At 39.1% G+C, this 25,341-nt stretch overlaps 1 protein-coding gene across 6 annotated transcripts in view; it reads right to left on the bottom strand.

Moving 5' to 3' along the window:
- fgf13a (fibroblast growth factor 13a) overlaps positions 1 to 25,341 on the bottom strand; it is a 191,384-nt gene that overhangs the window by 39,993 nt on the left and 126,050 nt on the right. For 4 of the 6 annotated variants that reach the window (XM_036569095.1, XM_036569099.1, XM_036569096.1 and 1 more), the window contains one exon: positions 2,703 to 2,813. In XM_036569095.1, the coding sequence (XP_036424988.1) occupies positions 2,703 to 2,813 (111 nt within the window). Of the gene's footprint in view, positions 1 to 2,702; positions 2,814 to 8,216; positions 8,871 to 13,047; positions 13,156 to 25,341 lie in introns of those variants that run through there. The other 2 variants (XM_036569100.1, XM_036569097.1) reach the window with 2 other exon arrangements.

The following is a 25,341-nucleotide window of genomic DNA, read 5'->3' as shown; positions in this document are numbered from 1 at the left end:
CGAGCTTTTGTCCTGCTCCTACACCAGCCTCATCAGAGCTGAGGATGAAAGCAGCTGAATTTCAAGAAGATTTTTATCCTTTAGCGTCCACTGGTCGAACGCTTATCACCATGGTTCCAGCTACTTAAATGACTTCTGGTCAAGCAGGTCAGCAGAGACCATGTGAAAGAGTTACTATTCTCTCAGTGAGGTAAAATCCACTGTCTGGTACTTAGTAAAGTTATAAAGTTAAATTATTTGTAAATTTAGTGCGATCAATGAAGATAACAAGGAGTTAAACTAGAGGTTCACTATTTAATTATTTCACTTTTAAAATCTTAGTATACACTAAAAAATAAGGCTGATATCATATTTTAAATGCTTTTGAACAATCCAGTCCTCAAAACTGAAACCAAGTGTGCACTGAACTGCAAAAAAGTCTTGAGCATTGTGAGCATCCACACTTAATTGACACAAAGAGGCATATTTTGGAGAATTAGTGCATCTGAGCAGACCCCCATCACTAACAAACACACTCACGCACACGCATACCAAGTCAGCCAAGAGGACCGAACTGCCGTCGCTATGGAGACAAGGGCAGCCAGCTCCTAACAATGCTATTTTTGTAATGTGAGAGATAGAAGCTACTGTTTTCCCACTTCTCCTTCTCCGGCAAACTGCTTTTCATTCCCTCCGTAATAAAAAAAAGTGTTTTGTGAGGAAAGGAGGCCAGCTGTTACATAATCTCATCTTCATAGGAGTTGCTCTGGATACGCCAGGCCAATCGTGGCAGCAGCAGAGTAAGGGAGTGGCCCACCATCAATACAAACACACCAGCACGCAGCCTGCAAACCTGACTGTTCATAAACGCACACCGATCTCATCTATCTCCATAACATAGTGCGACAGGAGGCTATATATGTGATTCAAAGCAAACAGCATGGGTTTTGAAATAACAGCAGACGCTAATGAATCAATTTTGCTCAAGCCGAGTACTCGAGATATCAAATCACTATGTAATTAGCACTCGATTACAAAACACCCGTCAAACTTTATGAGCTCGTTCTGAGTTGCTCCCTTGCCTCCTTGTCGTGAGAGGACAGGAATTAAATACCTGGGTGATTACAGCCCCATATTACAGCCTTGGCGGTCACACACCCTCCTCATAACCCATGTTCATTTGCAGAATATGTGTCATCTTGGCTTGGTGACTAATGGAATAGAGTGGAGCTCATTTGCAGGCTGCAGCATGTCGCATCCGCTTAGTGGCAGTGTGATATAGCACAGATTAAATTAGAGACCAGGCAGCTGGCACTTTCTTCACATACACACACCCTTTCTGACACACTCTCGGGCCATCGCACCTCTGCTAGGATGCACTGTGCGTAGGGGGACTGACAACAAGACTGAAAGTGTAAGTGACATGATTCTCTTGTGTGTAAAGAGTTTGTTTTTAGACAGCATTGACTAAGAAATCCAAATATAGTTGACTTGTCTCGGATCTGGCTGGCTAACGATTGCCTTTATGGGGCCCTGAAGAGTTTAAGGTAGCTTAAAATTCAAAGTTGAGGTTCACTTTCCCACTCCTGTCCTATGGTCCTTCAATCAAGGAGGCATTAAATCACTATGTATCATTTTTCAAAGCAAATGTTCATTAAAATAATAATATTTATTTATTTTTATTCTTTTAACAATAATAATAATAATTTGTAGTAACTGCCATTCTGGACTCTAGAACACCTCTAGGAGTTCTAATTTAATATATTCTATATCATGTAAATGTTTACATGTTTATATTAAGGTTCCTGAAAGTTCAGAAACGTTCTTCACATTTTGCTGCCTGGTTTATAAAAATTTTGTAGCACCTTTATTTAAAAAAAATGCTAAATAGTAATATAGTAAGTGTACACTGATCTTCTAAAAACATCCTTAAAGTAAACTTAAGGTAAACCGTACTTAAAGTAAAATGTATGGTACATCCCCATTAATTCTTATGGTATATGCCCATAAATTGTTATTGTTATTAAATCCTGTGGTATACCCACATTAAATGTTATGTATATTCCCAATAATTCTTATGGTATATGCCCATTAATTCTTATGGTATACGCTCATTAATTCTTATAGTATATGCTTATCAATACTTATGGTATTTCTGCATTAATTCTTATGGTATATGCCCAAAATACTTACAGTATATGCCCATAAATTATTGTGGTATGTCCCCCATGATTTATTATGGTATATGTCCATTAATTCTTATGGTATATGTCCATTAATTCTTGAACCTTTATTTATGTATTTATATATATTTTGGGGGGTGATTTTCAAATGCCTCATTTTCCAAATGAACCATTCTTCTTCACTGTGAGCAAAACTAATAAAGTGTTGTTAATGGACGGCAATGTGGCACCAACATATTCAGTATTTAAGAGAACTACGATAAAGCTATCCTTGTGCGTATATAGGCACATGTATGTGTGTGTGAGACAGAGAAAGAGAGATGGGTGGGGGGCAAGAGATAAACAGAAGAGGAAACTGTATGGTGGAGGAGGAGCTCTCTTTTAGACAAAACAATAACAACGCCCAACAATGCAGCATAAGCAGACATATCAAAGGGATGCTCTCTCTTTTGAACTTTCATCCACTAGATATGTTTACAGCAGGTGATTACACTTCAGAGAGATTTAAAAAAAGCTGGGGGAAGACTGGGGCTGACTTACTGAAACCACTGTCCTCCTCTTTCGTTCCGTCAATGGTTCCATCTGCTTGGAGCTGCAAATGGAAGCCCTGCCGACTGTACAGCTTCGTCACGATCCCCTTCAGCTGGGGCTCTGAGGAACAGAGAGAGAGAAAGAGAGAGAGAGAGAGAGAGAGAGAGAGAGATACACTGTGAGACAGGCATGGCTACAGTGGATTGTGACTGAGGCTCTAGCTGCAGGCTTAGCTGGGTTCTCCATGCTTCAGAGGTTTGAGCCTGTAATACAAACAAGCCTTGCAGATGAGCACAAGCTGTGCCATAGACACAGAAACCAAAGCAGAAACAAAGAGCTTATACCTGCCGCTCTTACACTAGCTAGAGCAAATCCAATGTCCTCCACATGCAAGAAAACCCCATGAGAAAAAGGATGCCAATATACATTATATATATATTATTATTAGAGAACTATTATATTATTAGAGAACTATTATGTTAAACTACACTGAACTATATATTTCTTCTTTTATAAATGAATATTTAATCTGTTGTACAGTGGTCAAAACCTCATAGCTTCATTTTTTACACCATTTGAAAATGCCAGCTGTCCTCAGTGAATGGACCAACAGAGAAGGTCCAAAATTAACTGGAATGAAATTTCATTACATTAACGTTACAGGGAAATTCCACCATGCATAATTGTTGAGATGAAAAGTAAATAATTCAGAGTGGTTTGATGTGAAATGGTGTATTGCAGAGTCTGGGTAAATTTTAGTCCCTCAAGGTGCAAACAATGAAGGCACAACATTGTCCTTAAGGTGCAACTGTGTACTTTAAATGAGTTTTAAAGGTATGTTGTGTTCTCTTTCCGAGGGGAAAGGGGCATGTTTGTACCTTTTCATACCTGCACTTTATTACATAAATAATGGACAGGAAGGACAGAGTGTCTGGAGTCAATGTAACTCAAAAATTAAAAATCCAATTGGAATATGGTACTAACTAAAGGAACTGAAGATGCACGCTTGAAGGTACCACCCCAGTGACAGCGTCTGTACCTGGTAAGATTCTTTTCTGAGAGTGTGACTCAAAATTTCTTGGTGGTGCTAGGAACCAGGGATGTCTACAACACAAAGCAATTTTAATTACTATTCAAAATGACTAATAAATCTACACGTCTTTGAAGTTGTTGTATTTTCTTTGGGTACTATGTCCTACATGTACCTTTACACCATGAATGAATTTTAAAAACTTATGTTTTATGCCAAAATCTTATCTCAAAACTATAGTAAAACAATGTCTCGTGCATTAGGCAACATATTTGTAAAAATTTAAGAATTTTTTGTGCGACAGCTTTTAGCAGTATTGAATGCTTTGGATGTCTGGTTCCTATCACCACTGTTATGAACAATTCTGACTTTCTCTGGAATGCTGCATTTCACATTACATCACTCTGAATTTCATTACACTGTAATGACTGAATTATCAATGTAGAATTTCTTTTGTTAATAATGTATAATTTATAAGGTATTTTTTTCCCTCTCCAGTAAAGTTACCATTGTAGAGATAGAAAATTTTGTTTTGACAGTGATAATTTGCTGTTTATAAATGTGCTATATGAATAAACTTGACCTGACACACCATGACTTTATTAATGTCATTAATGTCTTATGGATGATATGAAAACGATAAAGCCTTGTATTAATAGACTAATTAACATGCATGGCTTCATGAACCACAGATTTCAGTGCTGTCGTAACAGTGTAGCCCAAAGCTCTTTCTAATTGGCTGCTTGTAAGACTTAACCATGCAAGGATCTGTTCTGGAGCCATTTTGCAATGCATATAGCTTCCTTCTCATGTTCGTCACTAGCACCATGTCAGTGTTCTCTACCACATTTTATACCATCTTTCATCTCCTCCATCATCTGCACTACATCTCCAGCTACTGTCTTTCCTCTCTACTTCCACAAAAGTTGCCTTGGTAATACGAATGCTATTTTTTGCTCCACTAACTTCCTGTTTAGAGCTTCTCTCCAGACGCAAAGAGGCAGATGCTCTTTCAAGTTGCTGGTTTTGATTTCAATTACTGGGGCTAAGAAGCAGATCTATAGACATGGTGTCTCTTCAGGGGACTTCCCTACATGAGAAACCTTACAGCCTGATGCCTGTAATTACTCTGTAGGTATGAGGCTGAGTGGGCTAGTGCAACAAGCTGTTGGATTGCCTCCAGCCTCTGAGGAGCCTTTCTGATGTGGGCAGGTTTAGGGATGCGTGTACAGCCTTCACACTGGAAACACATTGGAGTGGTTGGTTTGAACAAAAGGGAGTGAGCAGCTAAAACTGAATGCATAATACATTTAAGAAAGTATAACATCAACCATTAAACTGTAGAGTGCTATGTGAATACGCGCAGGTCAACTTTGAGATCACAAAGAGTGGAAAAGTACATTTCTTCAAGTAAAAAAATTCTGCTCACTAAGACTGCAAAGATGAATGAACAACAATATTACGTGTAAAAAAACAAGAAAAAAGTTAATGGGTCGACATGTCATTCACTCAATAGTGCTCTGTACATGCAGTCATTCAGACAGATTGCAGTACTCTGCAGGAAAGGTGGGGGCGATGTGGCTCCTACTGTTTCATAATACAATAAAAAAGTGCTTAAAAAATCGCTTGACAGCAAGGTTATTCCATTTTTTAAATTTCCATTAGTTTTTACTTTTGTTTTTCAGTTTAGTTTCAATAAGCGCTAAAAGCATTTTGTTTTTATTTAGTATTTTTTAATTAATATATTATTAGAGACCAGGGTGTAATTCCAATTGGATTGTTGTTTCTGATGAGTCTCACAAATGGTGAATTAGCTCAACAGTAGACTATGCTCAGCAAGGTTGCCCAAATGTAAGGTTTAAAATATATGGAATCCACTTCTAGACCGTCTTCCATACACTGAAAAAAGCAAAACCTACTACGTTTTTTTTTTTCTCTGAAAAAACTTTTTTGTTGTGTTTTTGTTTCTTTTTGTAGTGAACATCAGAATTTTGTTTCATTTTAATTTAATGAATACATGTTTTCCACTCTAGTTTTCATTTCAATATAGGTGTTAACCCAAAGGTTTTCCACATAAAAATATGTTTATTTTCACTATTTTCCTAGTTTCCCTGTAAACTCAGGTTAGTTAACATGAATAATTCTGCACTGACATTTGTTTCTCATTTTCTGTTTAAACAGACTTACTAGTCTAAGCGCTGTGCTCACACTGTGGGTGGTGGTGTACTGATTTATGTGAAATTTGTCGTTGAGCGCACTCTGTACAAAGCAAACAGAATATTGCGAGAACTGAGCCAAACTCATTAGCTGATTGTCATTAGAGGGTCAAAGGTTAACTTTCTGTGTGCCTTAAATACGTACTTAATATAGCACAACAATTAAGACATGGAGAAGTATTAGCAATCTTAGCTTGCAGATCAGTCAGCTCATCGTAGAACACAGCCTGACTCTAACTCTTTCTCTTTTGTCTCTCTCTCTCTGACTGCCTTTGTGTTTGTATGTGACTTGAACTGTGGCTCAGAAACTTTTCAGCTGTTTAACTGTTCAGTAAAAATAATTTTCTCATCCTTTATGAATGATTACCTGAGGAATGTATCACAGTAATGAAAATGTGGATAAATTGCTGTTGTTACTAATAATTTGACCAATAAAAATATACTATAGGGATATCCATCATTTTATACAGTTTGAAAGCTGTGACAATAAGGATTACCATCTTCACAGGTTGACACATATGTTTTAGTAGTAGTTTTGGTCAATAATGTTAACCCTGATTGGCAGATCTGTTATTGGAAATAGTGGGAGGCATAATGACTCCATCAGTCCATTATTCAAATAATAGCCAACAGATTACATATAGAGTCAATATAGAATTATTCGAAAAAGAAATAGAAAATGGAGACGATGAAGTTAAATAGGCCTGTCACTGCTGCTTGACCAACTTCTGAACATGTGATAGGAGTCCGAGCCACTGCAGTAAACGGATATCTCTTCTCTAAAAGTTCTCTGCAAGTGTTGAGGCTCCATACGTGTATGTTATGTAAGTTCTCTTCGTCCTCTCCCGCCTAAGGAGTGTGAGGTGACTAGGGCTGCGCCTGGATCTCTCTATGTCTGCTTTTGATTGTGTAGATAGATAGATAGATAGATAGATAGATAGATAGATAGATAGATAGAAATGCATTGAATTTCCTTGATTTAAATGCATATTTCATGTCCAAATAAAAATTATTATATCTCCATAATACCTTTTTCCACATTTTTACTTAAAGTGGAAAGGATGCACATAAAATACAATGCTTTACTTCTTGCAGTGTAAACAGACAGACCGACAGACAGATGGACAGATAGATAGATAGATAGATAGATAGGCAGACAGACAGGCAGACAGACAGACAGAATGGGGGAAAGTCAAGTCACAACAGTATTCAGAACTATACTAAATGCCCTTTTTTCATGATGCCCATCTTTCCCCTGCAAATTAAATGGCTTTCGTGAAACTAGTACGACTAGTCTAGTATGCTTGTTTTACAAAACAAAAGGACAGCGTGGATAGAGAGGCGTGAGTCACACAGCAAACCCTCTGCGCCACTCATTAACCTGAAATCCTCTCTCAAGGAGCCACTCTTAACATCAATGAAAATGTGCTTCACTGTTCTAAGAGTTTAAAACCGATTGAGCGTTCACATAGAAACCCACACTGAACACAGTATGGCTGCTGACCAATTTCTGCTCATGTGTTTTATAATGGGAGTCACCCAGATAGTGTCCACTGGCATTGACTTGGGCTACAGACAGCAGCTCAAAGAAACCCTTATCAAAACAAATCAACAGATCCATCATAGTCAGTCAATTTCTCAGACATCACCATATGCCAACACCAGCCATTTCTGTGATTATATTATTCAGAATAGCAGGTGTTTTTCAGGGAAGGCTGGAGCCTCACATATTGTGCACACTGAATAATCAGAGACCCATTAAACATTGGTTAAGCGCAAATGGGACTTGGGTCAAGCACAAAACCTGCTTAGCTGGCTCTCTGTTGTCTGTCTTTACACCTGAGCTCATGCAAAGGGAGTGCCCACCCCATGCCATTATTCCCTCCGCAAGCAAACAAAGCCTGCCAGTGATGAGCTCCCTTCAAAGCAAACATTAATCAAAGACTGTCATTTTACTTGCTTTGCCACATTGACTTTACTGAACGCGTTGTGGTTTTGAATTACATAATTCTGCTGCATGTTCTGCACAATGCAAGCAGGGGGGCTCAGGAGGGGCTGACGAGCTCAGAAGTGGGAAAGTTGACGGTGTGTGAGTTGATAAGCACTTTATGACATAACTGGAGGAGGTAGTTGATGAAAAAAGCATTTATGGTGATGATAAAGACTATAGAGCCTATGAGAAGGATGAGGGTGATGGTGATAATGATGGTGAGGATGATGATAGTGATGATGATGGTAGTGGTGGTGAGATGGGTCCACTAGCCTATAAGCCCAGACCTGGTCGTCTCCTCCTGCGCTTCTTGGAGCCAAAGAGCTTGACTCTGGAGAAGACGCTGAGGCGGCTGGGCTTCTCGCACGCGCCTTTGCTTTTGCTCGGGCTGCTCACGCAGCGGCAGGCGTTCGACTTCTCGCGCTCCCTCGCCTGCCTCTTCTGCCGAATCAGGGAGCTCGCGATCGCCGCAGCCATGGCCAGCTTGACGGCGAGGACTTGCGGACGAAAGAAAGAAACGCACTTTCCCCCCTCACCTCGCCTCCTCCGCGGCGGGGCTTCTACAGCAGTACCGCCACGCGCACCGCTCCCATCCAAGTTTCTATTCGATGGCAACCGTCATCGTTCGCGGTACGAAAAAAAAAATCCAAAAAGAAACACAGGCAGGCGCCGAAAGTTGCTCCAAAACTGCGCAGGTGGCGAAGGAGTTTATACGTCTTCTAAACAACGACTCGAAACTGCCCACATATTCGCCTGCGCTTTTCTCCAGTGCTGCATCCTCTCCAAAGAAAGTCTTCAGTGCTCGGAGAACGCTCGTCCACGGATTTTGCCACTAGCTGGCCATTGCAAACTGAAAGCAGAACAGGTTCTCTTTTAGAATATCTCCCAAAAAATCTCGCAGCATCCCACGAGGCAGTCAGGGCAGAGGCAGCACAGCGACTGCGCCCCAGTGCGCAGCCACGAGAACACCTGTTAGAGAGCGAGAGAGCGTTATCTGCACGGGGAGGGGGGCTTCCTCCTCGCTCCCCTCCTCTCAGTCAGTCCCGTACACTCGATAAGACCACTGCCATGCTCAGAAGACAAAGAAAGACTTCAGTTATCGCGTGTTTAGACGATAGAGCCCGCCCCTGAGTTCTGGCTGCTGTTTATGTACGACAAAAGAACAGCAGCTGAGGTGAAAGTAGTGAGAGGATGTAGGAATTGTGTGTTCTTGTTGGATTGATGCGCCTGCTGTGCGCAATAGACGCGGCTACCTTTACATTTAGCTTCATTTACGGCTCTTAGCAGCCGCGCTTATCCAGAGTCTGCTGGAGCTTCTCCTTAAACCGGTGCATGTAAGGTACCTTGGAGCTCCACTCAGAAGCTGTGAAGGTGGCAAATAGTTATTTAGAGCGATTCCATAGAAGAACCACTTGGTTCCCTCAAGAACCTTTGCATGGATGGCTCTTTAAAGAATTTTGTACATGAGTGTGGAGAACCTTTTTAAAGTTTGTAGCACCTCCACCCCTGCTAGAAAAACCAACACAGACCAGCATGGCTGCTAGGAAAACTACACTCTTAAAATGTTTCTTCAAGGGTGCTTCAGTGAAGACAACGGGCCTCAATCACCAACCGTCCTTAAGAAGAAACGGTTGTTAGGGAGATTCTGACATTCACCCGTGTTTTCTTATTTGGAATTTTTCTTAGGTAAGAACAGCATCTATGCACATTGAAGAGCACAAAGGTATGAACAATTTAAAAACAAACACCTCATGAATCCAACCTAGACCTTTTCTTAGGACCTTTCTCAAGAACAAATTTAAGAAAAAACTTAGGAAGATATTGGTGAATGAGGCACAATGGTTCTATATAGAACCATGACCACTTAAAGAACCATTTGTGTGCTTAAAGGGTTCTTTGCCTGGTGAAATTGTTCTTCAGACTGAAGAAGAATGTGCTGTATATGGATCTATACAGAACCTTTTTGAAAAGAGTTTGGTATCATAACAATAGCAGAACCCTATTTGGTGCTATACAGAACCCTTTTCAAAACATTCTCTACCAATGTGAAGAACCATTTCATCATGCAAGGAACCATTTAAGCATGCAAATGATAAGTGTTCATGGTTCTATATAGAACCACTGTCTTTATTAAAAAACTAATCTTACAAGCTTGACATTGTAACAATAGCAGAACCCTTTTTGGTGCTATATGGAACCCTTTTCAAAACGTTCTCCACCAATCTGAAGAACCATTTCATCATGCAAAGAACCATTTAAGCATGCAAATGGTGAGTGTTCATGGTTCTATATAGAACCACTGTCTTTATTAAAAAACTAATCTTACAAGCTTGACATTGTAACAATAGCAGAACCCTTTTTGGTGCTATATGGAACCCTTTTCAAAATGTTCTCCACCAATCTGAGGAACCATTTCACTGTGCAAAGAACCATTTAAGCATGCAAATGGTGAGTGTTCATGGTTCTATATAGAAACATTGTCTTTACTAAAGAACTAATGTTCCAAGTTTTACATCAAAACAACAGCAGAACCCTTTTCAAAAGTGTTCTATATAGAACCATATATAACACATTCTCTACCAATCTGAAGAACCATTTCACCATGCAAAGAACCATTTAAACATGCGGATGGTTCTTTGCGTGTTCATGGTTCTATATAGAACCACTGTCTTTACTAACGAACCCTTAAAGAACCATCTTTTTAAAGAGTATAGCATAATATTATGTTGTGTTTTGGATGCTGGTATGCTAAACCAGTGCCAGAATAGCAGTTGACCAGCTCAAACCAGCATAAACCAGCTTAGGCCAGCATGGAATGCATGGTTCTACTCCAGTTAAAGGTGTTTTCTGGAAACAAAAGTACATTTTTAAGTGCAAGATTAGTGCACATTTACATGCTTTTGAAAAAGCTGGATCTCCAATCTGCACTTCGAGATAAGGGACTGTAAATAACAGAGGTCTGATGTGCGATTTGATCATACCTATCAGCTAGACAGAGGATCTTCCATGTTTGGCTTTGGTTTTAAATGTAATGCGCACAGCTACAGTAGACAGTAAACGGAACATAGAAGTGAAATGGGTCACTGTCGCATTCTCCTGAAAGTTGAGCATTTTAAAACTGACTGCTGAATGAAGAGTTAAGCTATAGGAGGTGGTGTTGAGACACGACAGGTGCAACCAGCTCGAATGATGACACTGTCGCATGTCGCAGTGCTGTATATGAGCTTGTGTTAATCACAGGAACATCATGATTTGTGTGGCTTGTCAGTGCATCATTTATAAGTGAGAGGAACGGTCTGTTCTATGACCCACTTTATCAAACAGGAAAGGCTTTTTTACGTACAGCACATTTTTGTAATGTGCTGTAGTTTTGAGAAGTCACTATGAGAAATTCCATCTTTGATTAAACTGTGACAGAAATTCAGGCTCCTAAATAAAGACGAGAGAGTCAAATAAAGAGCAAAATCATTGACTTTGGGTCAAATCCAGCGTCTTTGTCATATGGATCATGTTGGTTTTAAGAGAACACTGGAATTAAAAAAAAGGAAACAAGCCAAGACCTGGCATGAATTTAGATTCATCCAAAAACCCTGTAACCCAATATTTCAAATGTTTGAAGCATTAGATTTATCTAATAATATTCCTCATGCCCACTGGAAAATTCAATGAGTCCAAACATCCACTCCCTTCTCCTCCACCCATAAACAGCAGACTACTCAGCAGTAAGTGTGGCTATAGTGCCACCTACTGTCCAAGTGTGCTTCCAGCAGTATGAATGAAACTCTCCTTCAGAACACTCAGTCATCATGGAATTTTCACACATTGTAAAGGACAACTGCAGAGCTTAAATTATGCAGTAAAGTAAAAATGGCAATTAGTTTTTTTTAATAATATAATAATAATAACAATAATAATAATAATAATAAAGTTATATATAAATAATTTTTAATTGAATTATATATATATATATATATATATATAATTATAATTATATAATATATATATATATATATATATATATATATATATATATATAATTTTTTTTTGGACAGTGGTGATCACTCTTAAAGTAACAAAAACACCCTGTTTAATTATAAAATTAAATAGTTGAGTTTGGAAAATGGTCACGGAAAATTAATTATGACTGCAACTGTAGGTACATGAACCTACCCCAACATCATAGATGGACATCAGGGGCGAAAAAAAAATAAAAAAAAACAGAACAATGTAGGGTATGGGCACCTTCAGAGCACCACATTATCGTTAAGCATTCGTCCAGCAGTCCAGCAATAAACTTAAGCTTAGAAAGCTCACTTATAGAGGTTTTAGATAACCACAGTGTTTCACACTCAGATAATTCTGCACTGCCCATTTTAGTGACTGACTTGTTTCTGCTGCTTTCCTTGCACACTGGACTCTGGAACAAGCAAACTGTTCCTGAAGTTGAGACAAAACTGTTTGTATTACAGTGAAGTAGTAGACATAACACTGAAGTATGCTGCTTACCAACACTACCTAGAGGATTACACTAACATATCTTAGCTGGGACAAAAAAGCTAATACATAGCCTAAAACACAACAAAACATAGACAAAGAGCCATAACATCTAAAAATGGCAATGAATCAATGTCCCAAATAAAATAAACTTTAGATAAAGATTCATAATTACAAATCTCTTACAGATTAGTTCTGTACGGAGTACTAAGAAACCCAGATAATGCCTTCATTATCTAAAAATTAGCAGTTAAAAACGCAATTTTTAAGAAACTAAACTAACAGCCTATAAGTTTACATCCATGCCGCTGAATCTCCAGATGCCAAATTCTATTTCAGCACCCTGGACAGCTCCAATCCACATTGTATACTGTAGTGCTACCATAACGCTTGCAAAAAGACATAAATAATGCAAATCCTAACTTTGCTCAATACAGCTTCAAAACAGAAGATGAAAACAACAGAAGTACTATTTGTACATACACCTTTTAGAAAGTCTTTATCATCTACAGTGGATAAAAGCAGACTCTATACTCTATGACAACAGCAAGATTCTCAAGGCGCATGGTTTTTTATCTACATAAATTTTTCAAAAAAGATAAAAGCAGTGAAGTTAATCCATACCTGACATAGATTTTCTAAGAGGAAAAGTCATGTTTAGCAGCCCGAAAGAGACGACAGTAGTGCTGGAGGGAAGAGCAGTCCTGCGCTGTTTCGCTGCGAGCAGGAAGATGTTTTCAAAGTTTTAACCACGTTAAGAGAAATCTCAGGGGAAGCGCCGAGAAGCCATCGAGGCGGGGCCAACTGCATTCAGAGATCATTAATGGACATTAGTGACATGCCATTATGACTTCTAAAGCGGTCATTAAAGATTCATCGGGAGAGCGCTGTTGATCCGGCAAGCGCAGGGCGTGTGTTCACTAAACTGCAGCACTCTGGGTCAAAACTGCAGAGAGCAAATCGAAGTGGACTTCCTCCTCCTGCCCAGCACTCCTTCCTCTCACGTTACACACAAACGGCTGTAAAGTGATCCTTTAATGCGCCATGTAAACCAGTTACCCCGGACCGTTCACTCCACGCTGAAAGGCTTTTGACAATATGCACTCGTGCTGCCTCCTCCTTCTACTGTCAAGCTTAGATCTACAAAAGTAAGGACATGCCAGGAATTTCACTCACTTCTTGCTTTTCTTTATTACTATCCAACATTACTGTAGCTCAGATAAGAGAATCATTCATGCAGGCCACTAGACAGACTTGTGGAGGTAACTTGCAGGTCCCAAACTTGCTGTTCTGACCACTAGATGGAGTGAAGGAATCATAATTGATCAATTCTAGGCCTTTTAAACCATCACAGACACGTCTCCTAACTGAGCACCAGCAAATCTACAAATGTAGCCTTTCAAAGTAAAAACAGTTTAGTTTATTAAATGAATCTTAGGATGTATATGAAGGTCCACTTAATTTTGGCAATGTAATAGCTTGCTTCATTGACTTAAAGGGTTTAAAATGATGAAACGGAGAATGGGCAGATGCATTTTAAGGGAAATTCTTCCCATTTTTTACATTTCTGCATAATTCAATTGAGATGTGAACAAAGTCATTCAGTATAGTTTGATGTGAAACACAACATTCTAGATAAACTTATGAAGTCCAAATTGTTCACAGTGGTGGTGATAAGAACCAGAAGTCTGAAGCTTTTACAGAGGAGTTCCACCAATTTTTCAATTTTTCTGCGTAATTAAAATAATTAGGCTGTAAACAGTCATTTAGAGCAGTTTGATGTGATATGCTTCTTTCTAGAGAAACTGGCAGAGTCAGGATTGCTCACAGTGATGGTGATAGGAACCAGAGTTTAATGCCTCTAAAAGCTCCCTCACAGAAAGTAATTACATGAAATGGTTATGAATATGCTGCCTAATGCCAGAGACATTGCTGTATGATAGTTCTGAAATGAGGTTACGGATTAAAACATTTTTAGAAAGGTACATGCAGGTTGTTGTGAGGCAAAAAAATATCCAAAGACAATTTATTTTTGTCAGATTTACCACTACTTTATCATTCAACATTACATATAAAAACTCAGAAGAGGTGGGGGTTCACTAGTTGTTTTGGATAGTAAATAAAATGGCTATATTTGTGTTATAGTCATCACAGCCAAGTTTCATAAGTCACAAGTTTCTCTACAAATGAACCATTTGTTTACATCTAAACCAATAAATTACACAGAAATTGGCTGAATTCCCCTTTAATGTCTCTAAAAGCTACCTCACATAAAGTTATGACAGGAATTGGTTATGAATATGCTGCCTGATGCCTAAAGTTTTTGCCTAAGCCATTATTGGTGGAGACATTACATATTAAAATTCAGAAGAATGTGTAGGTTAATTGGTAGTTTTGGATAGTAAATAAAATAAAAATAGACATCTGGTTCCTATCACCAAGTAAGTAAGTTTCTCCACAATTTCACATCAAACCACTCTGAATGACCTCAACCATTAAATTTTAAATTTTAAAAATCACTGGAGTTCCCCTTTAAGAGTGGCATAAAAACACATTTCTACAAAAACCTTCGGCTGATATGAAACACCATGATAACTGTATCTTGCACTAAAGTCTGAAGTCATGCGAGGGTAGGAATGGCCTGTAATTACACACTGACACACATAAAGCCCTGGATTAAAAACCATGACACTACCTCAGTTAAATCCCCCTGTGTCATATTTCCATCTCCATGACCTGTTTACTCTCTCTCCTTTTCTAACCGTTTGACCTTTCGAGCTTTTAATAACTCATACTGGAACTGGGATTAAGAATATGAGGTTTAGGAGGGGCTCAAAGAGTCAAAGCTGCTCTGAAAACAGCCATTTGGGAAAGAAGTCTGTTACAAATTACGAATGATCTGGCAGAGAGAATCGTTTGTCCACCAGGGGACAATGGAGAGCTTTATCAGGAAAAAGCAGTGAACAGAAAAGATACCAAATGAAAGTGCTGACAGAACAACACAGTGCTTTACAGGAAGTATGCAGTCACCCCCTACTAAAAGATCATCTCATATCCATGCTCATATCTCTCTGCCAATGCTGCACGCTGAGCTTCTGGCTATTTAGAACACTGCAATTGGACAAGGTTTCTGCTATGAACCAGAACTTAATCCACAGAGTTAGCACACAGAAATACAAACGACAGCATTACAGTACAATTATTTACTCAAAACAGTTTTTTAAGTACAAGTTATTTCGTTCTCTGGAGATATTTCTGAGGAAATTAAATATAAGGTAATCCAATTGGGAAAGTTAAAGAAAAGTGAACGGGAGTTCCCAAAACTGAAATATGAAAGAGTATTAACCCCTTAACCCCCAGGCCCAAAGTTTTATCACACAGTTCTATAACCTAAGAATAGCTCAACCAGTTTGTCCCTGTAGTTACTGAATAATAAGCCTTAGTATGTAATAAGTCTGGGATTTTAAAGAAATACATAAAAAAAAATGGGACCAGAACAACCGTGCAAGAACTGGTAGGCCAACAAAACTGTCACCATCAGATAAACAGTACTTAAAGCTTTCATCTTTGAGAGAGAATCAAACTCCACCCTTGTTTCAGATCTGAAAAAATCCACAGGTGTTTCTGTTCATCCTTCCACTGTGAGAAGACAGCTCGACACTGAAAGGATGTGTAGCTGTCAAGAAGCCCTTACTGAGAAAAGAGAATAAGACAAAAAAGAAGAAAATTTGCAAATCAAAAAAGAAACTGCTGGTGTTCTCAGAACATTGGACTGTCCACCCCAGAGTCCAGATCTCAAAATCACTGAATGTGTTTGGGATTACAAAGATTGTGAGATGCAGAATATGCAAGCAACTTCTAAGACTGAACTTTGGAGTGGGAAAAATATCCCTGAAGATTTCTGAAAGCAAGTCTTCCCAAAAAGAATGGAAACTGTAATACATGTACAACTGTACATTTACAACTGTAGACATAAAAAATACTAAAAATTCTGATATTATATTCAGTTGTTGAGGCTAGTATTTTTCTGTTAAACATATGGTTTCTCTTTTTTCCCTGATGTAGAAAAATGAATACACTAAACAAATGAAAAGTGCTTTCTGAGTTTTGCACAGTATATATCATCACTGTCATACCAAAATTTCATGTCACTATAACTTTATGACAGTAGGAAGAATGTTCTTGACCTTAATGTGATCAATGTAATGACATTTTATTCCCAATAATTGGGTCATTTCTGTTGGCCCATTCATCACGTAAAGGGCAGCTGGCGTTTTAAATGTTAAGTAAGGTTTTTATATGATAGTGATGAGATGCAACTCATCTTGTGCCATCATGTAAATAACCATAAGACTGTATTGTTAATACACAATTCAAAACTGAGGGGCACGATAAAGCCACTGATCCATACAAGCCAGCTGACAAAGGCAACCAAACGAAACCAATGCACAAATCAGCGAGACACAGTGCTAGAGACGTCTCTCCCTTTGCAACGTTTTCGCATCAACTAAGTCGCAACTCTATTCTTCAGGCACATACACTCCTTCCTGGGTGATGGCTGTGCCAGGCCCGTACTGTGCCACCTGCTGACACACACAGGCACACAGATGGCCACACTGATCCTTTCCTTCTCCCTCTCCCTCTCTCTCCGTGCCTCGCAGCCTGGAATATCAGCAGCACACAGCTTTCCAACCACCCGCTGCCAGGAAAGGATGACATCATCTCAAATAGCTGGACAGCTTACAGTTGTGAGAGCCACTGCAGGCCACTAGATGGTGCTGTTGTTAATGGGCTCCAGGATACTCTGGCTTAAAATTCCAGTAGTAGTTGTTGTAGTCCTCTTGTGTAATTTCATATTTGCGTTCAGGGTGGGCAGTGATGTGTCATACTTCAGTGTGATATTTAAATATTTCTGCAGATAAAAATATAACTAGCAGAAATCATTTCATTGCTGTCATATCAAAATCTCATAACTCTATTTTTCCATATTTTAAAAAGCCATGTGCCTTTATATTATATGAATGGACCAACAGAAATGCTCCAAAATGATTTGCTGCAAGAACATATATTACAGTTAAGGACTTTTTGTTTCTTCTGTAAAAAAACATCTCAGAGATGCAAGGTTTTGTTACAACATGCTTGAGTAGAAAGATTTACAGTGAAAAAAAAACGAAAACCTGTCAAAGAGGCTGAGTTTGCGCTGCTCTAACATCAACTCCCATCTCAAATGTGCCAGATTTAATCATGTTTCCATGAGATCAGAACACAGCTGTGCACACTGCTCGAAGACAGAGCTAAATAAATAAATAAATAAGTAAATATTTTAAAAAAGGCATCAAACAGTCACTGAAGCAAGGAGCCTTGTCCTCTTTGGAAAACTAGGATGAGTCGTGTGCTGTCCTCATATGGTCTCCGACAGTTCACTCAGTGCTCATGCTGGTGTAAATGGGATCTATTGCAGAAAAGCACTGAGCACTAGTGCCATGGCAATGGCAGAGGTTGTCATAGAGACCGTGTCTATACGTAATAAGGGGAAGAACATGTGTGTGTGTGTGTGTGTGTGTGAATGTGTCTGCTGGGGGAGGGGTGCAGGGAGTGGATAGAAGACCCCTGATCAATCCCTCTCTCTTACACACCCCTCCTCCCATGCCTAATATAGAGCTATGAGACATCACACAGTATACACTGATCAGAACTGTTATGTGAACGTGAGTGAGAATGCTGTGAGCATGCATTTATGGTGAGAAAGAAAGAAAGAAAGAAAGAAAGAAAGAAAGAAAGAAAAAGAAAGAAAGAAACTATATAGAAGATGAGAGCGAAGAATATAAAGAAAAAGAAAGAAAAAGAAAGAAAGAAAGAAAGAAAGAAAGAAAGAAAGAAATTAAGAAAAAGAATGAAAGAAACTACACAGAAGATGAGAGCGAAGAATATAAAGAAAAAGAAAGAAAAAGAAAGAAAGAAAGAAAGAAAGAAAGAAATTAAGAAAAAGAATGAAAGAAACTATATAGAAGATGAGAGGGAAGAATATACAGTAGAAAGAAAGAAAGAAAGAAAGAAAGAAAAGAAGGAAGAAAGAAAGAAAGAAAGAAAAAAGAAATCTATATAGAAAATGAGAGGGAAGAATATAAAGTAGAAAGAAAGAAAGAGAAAGAAAGAAATCTATATAGAAGATGAGAGGGAAGAATATACAGTAGAAAGAAAGAAAGAAAGAAAGAAAGAAAGAAAAAGAAACAAGAAACAAAGAAAGAAATAAAAAAGAAAGATAATGAGAGTGCGAGAGGAGGATTAATACAGTATGATTTGCATAACAGATTGAGAGTGTAATTTTTCATCATTGAAACATTATGACAAAGATGAATTGCTGGCTAAGTGAAGCAGAGATGAGAATAAGTAAAAACTGGAGGAAACCAGATGAATCATGAATACAAAGCTACAGAGCAGCAATGAAGAACTTCAGGAAGAGTTTCCAAGTAGCTCCATTTCCTAGTTTTGTAAAGCATAAGTGCATCATTATCAGCAGTAAACAGCAGAAACAGTACACAGACACTCTGCAGAGATGAAATGGGAGCCAGGCTGCAGTATGGAGGAAAGAAGGGGCGAGCAGGTCTATCCATCATTAAGTCAATGCTGTCCCAATTACCTAGCAGCCCTGTCCTCGTTAGAGCGTCAGGCCGTATCTATACCTCAGCTGGGGTGAGCTGGAGTACACACTAAAGCTGGCAGCTGGATCTAATGCTGCTCTCTGCCAGACAAAAGCAGCTATTTTCATTTCTCATCAAATCTCAGGCTTTCAGATTTACCTTGAAGTAAACTTTCTTTCATAGTCGCATCCCCAGTGGCGTCTCAAACACACTGAGAATAATTATAGCAACTGCTGTCACATAGAGGATGCATCAAGCATCAATAGTCTGGACTTTCAGGAAGAGAATTTGGGTAATTATGCAGTGTTATTTGGTCTTGTTCAGTATTGCTGCTATGCTGCAGTTCATAGCTGCCTGTTAAAACAATTACTTATAGACTTCTCCTCCAGTTTGTTTACAGTGCCTTATTCTGTGTTTTGTCAGTTAATGCTCTCTTAGGGTGCTCAACGTCTTTACCTTGCTTCAGTTAATCTATTATACATTTACATTCATAAATGAAATGTGATTAGAGCATGTGGTCATGTTGATCAGGTGTGATCAGGAACCCCCAGCCTGTGGGCCTGAGTTGTACACCCGCGCTCCCTTTGATGACTCTCAACCTGTGTCAGCCTGCTAAAGCAAGCAGGCTGGGAAACAGTCCCCATGGCGCAGCTCCACGCTGGGGCCCACCTGACCTGAATGAGTAATCTGAGAGCTGCTCTCATTGCTACAATACACATGGAGCTGCAGACAGAGCTGCAGCACAGGCCTCTACAGCTGTGAATCCCTGTCTTTGTCCTGGCACTCATTAAGCCAGCGGCCCACAGGTATGGGGACATGGTCATTTGGGTGCCGCTGACTTTAAGCTCATCATGCTCATGAAAATCAAAGTCAATTTTATAATGTTTAATTAATTTATGTATTTATTTTTATAAAAATGAACCAATATGCAGTATTTGAAGTAAAAACAAACTGTAGAAGACAATATTTCCAGAGCTTTTTTAACCCTAGGGCTCTTAATACTTTTGTTATAATGTGCCATCACAAACTTCTACTTACTACACAAGTGGTCAATCACAGCACAAGGGGAGAAGGGGACAGTGAGGAGCAGATTTTTCAATTGGAATTGCACACTTGGCTAAATTAGCCACTGTGAGATAATTAGCAAGCCATGCAAACCTTGTAATGTAGTTTTTGAGAAGTATATACAATTTGTGAGCGTTTGCTTTGCCTGGCTATTAGTCTTGGTTTAAAGCTGTGATGTATGGTCTTTATTTTCTGTTGTTGCTAGCTGTGTAACATGCAGCTTCCTAGCTAGCAAGCTAGCAGAGTAAAGTGTCGTGTATAACAGATGGAGTAGTTTGCTACTTAATACTGAACACAGAAAGCTGAATGTTATGGCTTTATTAAGCGATTCGGCATATTTTGCGGTTTAAAAAAGGGAAATGCGTCAAGTTACAAACGGCACAACATGCTGCTAATGTTCACTCAATCCCTGTGCTCCTCAAATGGCTAATCCACTAAACTCAACATATGCTAATATAGTAATGAAACAGCCCTTAGAGTGGTGTTGGGGATTCCCCCAAGTAGAATTGGCAAGCAAAGTTGACCAGGGCTTATTAAAAATGGTATTAAGCTAATGGTAGGTAGTATGTCCTCGAGAGCCTTCAGCATAGCTGGAAAACAGTTGCCAAGTTAGCCTATTTAACTTATTATGTTAATTATGTTAGTTAGTTATAGGAGTTTTATGCTAAGTTCACCTGTTTATCTATAACAGCCTTATCAAAAGCTAAGCGCTATTAGTGCTATTAAAAAGCAACATAGTATTAGGCCAGCCTCAGTGTAGAAGTTGTTAACAATTTAGGCTTACATTTAGCATTACACATCCATAAAAGTACTGTGTTCAATTAAAATGCCTGGAAAAACCCTGCCAGACAAATACAAACATAAAAAATGCAATGTTAGATAAAATTAAAAGATTATAGGCAGTTAAGAACATTAGAAATGAATGGAATAAAAAAAAAGTTATTTGCTAGCCAGAAGACAAGTTCAAGGTTGTGCCCACTGTGCTGACCACTGTTTACGCTCCGAGGATGGACACCTGTAGAAGATGCTGCAGGCCTGGAAGCCTGCCCATAGCCTTGGGCTTTAGCAGACTGCAGCTATTTACTGTAAGTGCAATATAAATAATGAGTATGGCATTAGACACTGCTCTAGGTGGCCTGAAGTTCACACATTTGACATTAAGTGGCCATAGTAAAAGAGGCCGGTAAAAATTAACTTATTAAAATGCAATTTCTATGTCATAAACCTGAGCTGTACACTTTCTTTTCTGGAAAAATAAAAAGGTAAATGGCAAATAAATGAAAAACGACTACAAAATGTCCACAGGGCACACACCATTTACTATATGACTGCAATAATCCTGTCTAGCAGGAAAGCAGCTTCATCTTCTTTACTGAAGGACCGTGAATGAGGCCACACAAGCTTGGCGTGGTGAAGCTAGCCCAGATTCTGTCTGTTTCTGGGTTGCTGGTCTACCCTACTTTACCATTGCATGGCCAAAAAGAGAGGCGACAGGAGTACAGGAACACTGAGACACACAGCTCACAGTATGCGGCCCACTTACTGTGTCTGAACATGGACTTCATAGTAGAAATAGCACATCAGTGTAATAAAACCATCTGTCATTACCTGAACATTAAAACCATTCAATGTTTTAAGCTCTTCCTAGTGGCAAGTCAAGAACTGTTGAGAAGAAAGGTTTTATTTACCATCTAATAGCAGACATTTTGCATCTAATAATAAGAGACAAGAGAGTATTCTACAGAAGGAGATCAGGGCAGCACTTAGGATAAGTAGTATATACTGCAGATGAATAACTGCTGACCTCACCTCTCCCTGTATAATGCTCTCTTATGTGTTATTATGTGACTAGTGGCAATAGATGCTAAGTGAAACATTTATGATGAAGAATTTTCGACTTGGCCTGCCTTTATTTATTCAGTGCAGTGGTCCATCATTGCAGCCAGATCCACTCCGGCCTCAGCTCACACTCACTGACTTGGCTAATTGCAAAAATGATTTAATTTATCCAAAAACTGTCTCTGAGACACACCATGTATCTTATACACAAAGATTATACTGCTGATTGATGGCTGTTTTATTGCTCCAGCAAGGCTTGAGCACAGTTCATCTGGATAGCAATTGACCTACATTGAATCTCAGACTGATATGCTCATGTTTCCCTTTGAGAGGGCTGAAAGAATCAGAACAAGAACCACTTTATTGGTCAAGTTCCCTAGCATGTACTACAAATGTATCCTAAAGGAAGTGACCTATCTACCTATCTATGCTCTGCCCACAAATGTTTTTTTTTTTTTAATAGTGACTGTTATGAGGTTAGGGTCGGAAAATACAAAATTACAATTTTTACACTTCTTGTCAAGATATGGAGTAGAAATAATAGATTCCAGTACTATTTAAAATTATTTCACATCCACATGAAAAGTCACAATCAAGCTAACTTGCCTGATGGCAGATTTGTCATCTAGAGTACTTTCTATTGGAAGGTGGTTTCAACTCATGAATATTTAACTTTCTGTATTTTAATGCTGTTTTTAAACATGTCTGTTTTCTTGTAAAGTGAAGTTGAAAGATTTATCAAGAGTTAAATGTATTTAAAAAAAAAAAAAAAACACTTTATCCAAAAATTGCTGTCCCAAAGTCTGAAAATCAGAACTGTCAATGTCACCACTTTTCTGCAATTAAGTAAGTTTTTTTTTTTTTGCATTTTAGTGAAAAATACTATGATTTTATGTGAGTATAACTGTTTAAAGCAATGTTTGCTAGTCATGTACTGGTTAGTGTTTTTGAGTTATGCTCAAAATTACCAAAGCTACTGAATAGTCATTACCGAAACATTTGGCAAGGTAGTGTTTGTTTGTGTGATTGTTTTGGTAGTGACAAAATGGAAAGTTCAATCATTTATTGTAATAGACATAATTAAGGTGTAAGGTCAGTCTAAGCAAGTCCAAATCCAAGCCAATCTGACGCAGAACAAGTCAGAAGAATAATACCGTGACAAAGAGTATGACAGAACATAAGTTTACAGTATGTAAACTAGATGGCCTGAGACTGTAAAGAATGCAAACATGTAAATGCTTTTACAAATGCTGTTACCAAGACAGCAGTGCTAAAAGAAACAGTGAACTAGAGATGTTGAAGAGGGGAAAACCATGGCATGTGCTCCAGCAGGAAGGCTATGCAGGTAAGACAAACAGTAGCCTCATCTTGCAAGTGGCAGCTGTAACGCAGCCAGCTGTCAAGCTCCTTTGCATCAGTCCAGATGACTGCAGCGTGACTGGTGCCACGCTTAGCAACTGCAATGCCACACACTCAAAAATAGCTCAAATCGCAGCCACTTCGCCCCCAGCACTCAGAAACTATAGACAGGGCTGCTTGCGCAAGCTGTCTGATTAGCTCGCTGCCATTATTGTGGCAGCTCATACGCCAGATCAGTTTAAGAGGGCATGCAGTTTTCATTTCCCATGCTAACGGCATGCTTCCTCCTGGAGCTATCAGGTGTCCCTCTGCCTCACTTGGCAGCCTTACGGCACAGGCCTGGCATAGCTGAGGTGACAGCTGACCGCAGATCAGCACTGCAGGCTGAGAGAGGAGCGGCCGGAAGCAGCTCCACCTGTCGCTTGAGCTGGGCTTTAGAGGGATGAAACGTGAGCCAGCAGCTAGCATTGCTGACCAACAGCCAGCTAATCACAGCAACACTCATTAAGTTTATACTGAAGACCATAGATGGACTGTTCATGCAGTTAAAAGAGTCATGCAGATTTAATCTGCTGCCTTGAAGGACCAAGTTCTACGTTTTTCATGAATTTTAATGGTTTCTCAGAAGGATCATGGAACATGTAACTTGGTTTTATGTACCAAAAATATATATCTTATATTTGCATGACCACTTTTCTCTAGAATGAAAGACGCATCTTTTGTTACTGTGCCTAAGATCTAAGATAAACATGCAAAAGTTTGGGTGCCGTGAAAATAAGTACCCATCCTCTACAGAGAACACATTTCTGCACAGTTTAATGCACAATTACTATTTACTTGCTAAATTTAATATATTGGGGAACAAAATAAAACATAAAATCTAGTGCAAATGTTATGGTGCACTTTTTGTTTTTCCTCAAGAAAAGAAAAAGAAATCCTCAAGAAAGACAGAAAAATAAACTTCCGCCACCCCCTTCGCATGTCTGGATCCTTTGGAAGGCTGCATAGATGCCTTTACTTCCCGACAGCCAGGAACAGTAACTGTATTCCCTACATATTATGCTCCAATAGCTCTGCTATGGACTGTCCAGACTAAGAACACTTTATATGAATGAGAATGTGTAAGCTAAACTACTCTAGCTTGAAAGGGTGACCATATGTAAATGTAAATGAAAAGCAAAGAAAACGTGTTTTTGTGATATGGGGTCTTTAAGTGCAGTTATGTCATAAGCCAGACAGAGGACAGGAGAGCATATGTGCTGTATTTGAGCATGCTGAGATGCCATAATTCTAAACTGGTTATATGGGGTCCAACTGCAATCCTGAACACAAGCAGATTGGTTGGGAAAGGCATGTGGCTGAGCTGCAGCTGGCTTTGATTTGCAGCACAGGCTTGACCTCCTACATTATTGATGATTTTCTCTTTTTCCTCCAATCTCTACTGAAATAAGTATCCAAGAGCGATCTAAGGCAGACTCCTTCCCTCTATTGGGCCTTGGCAGTCTGCTCGAAGTGTCTGTTGTCTCCAGACATTATTTATTTGATTTGGCTTTACTACACCTTCACCTTGTGGCGATCCATCTTCAGCACAGAGAGCTCCACCTGCAGGAGGCAGGAGAGGAATGATGCTGACATCACACTGTTAACTTAAAGTTTTTGCTAGGTACCTAACCATGGGTAGGCCTGGGCCAGATTGATCACAGGCCTACCCACACAAATGGAAAGAATATTCAACCAAAGACAAAGAAATCTGATTTGTTTTCGAGTACCGTCATTGTATTATGACCAATCAAACTATTACACTCTCCGCCAAGCTCCACCTTATTGTCTCAGTCCTCCAATCACTGCTGAGCAACTGTTGCAATCTGCCATTACTTCAAGCCTTCAGTTCATTATCAGTGCATCAGTGTTTGAATTTGAAGCTTCAGTTGTGGTTAAAAGATGTAAATGGAGACGTTTAAAAATGAGATTCTGTCCCATACACTGTAATCCCACATTTTGTTTTAACTCAAAC

Source organism: Colossoma macropomum, unplaced genomic scaffold (assembly GCF_904425465.1).
Source record: "Colossoma macropomum unplaced genomic scaffold, Colossoma_macropomum, whole genome shotgun sequence".
Lineage (NCBI taxonomy): Eukaryota > Metazoa > Chordata > Actinopteri > Characiformes > Serrasalmidae > Colossoma > Colossoma macropomum.
The sequence above is the reverse complement of the archived record's forward strand: the minus strand, read 5'-3'. Positions and strand labels throughout refer to the sequence as shown.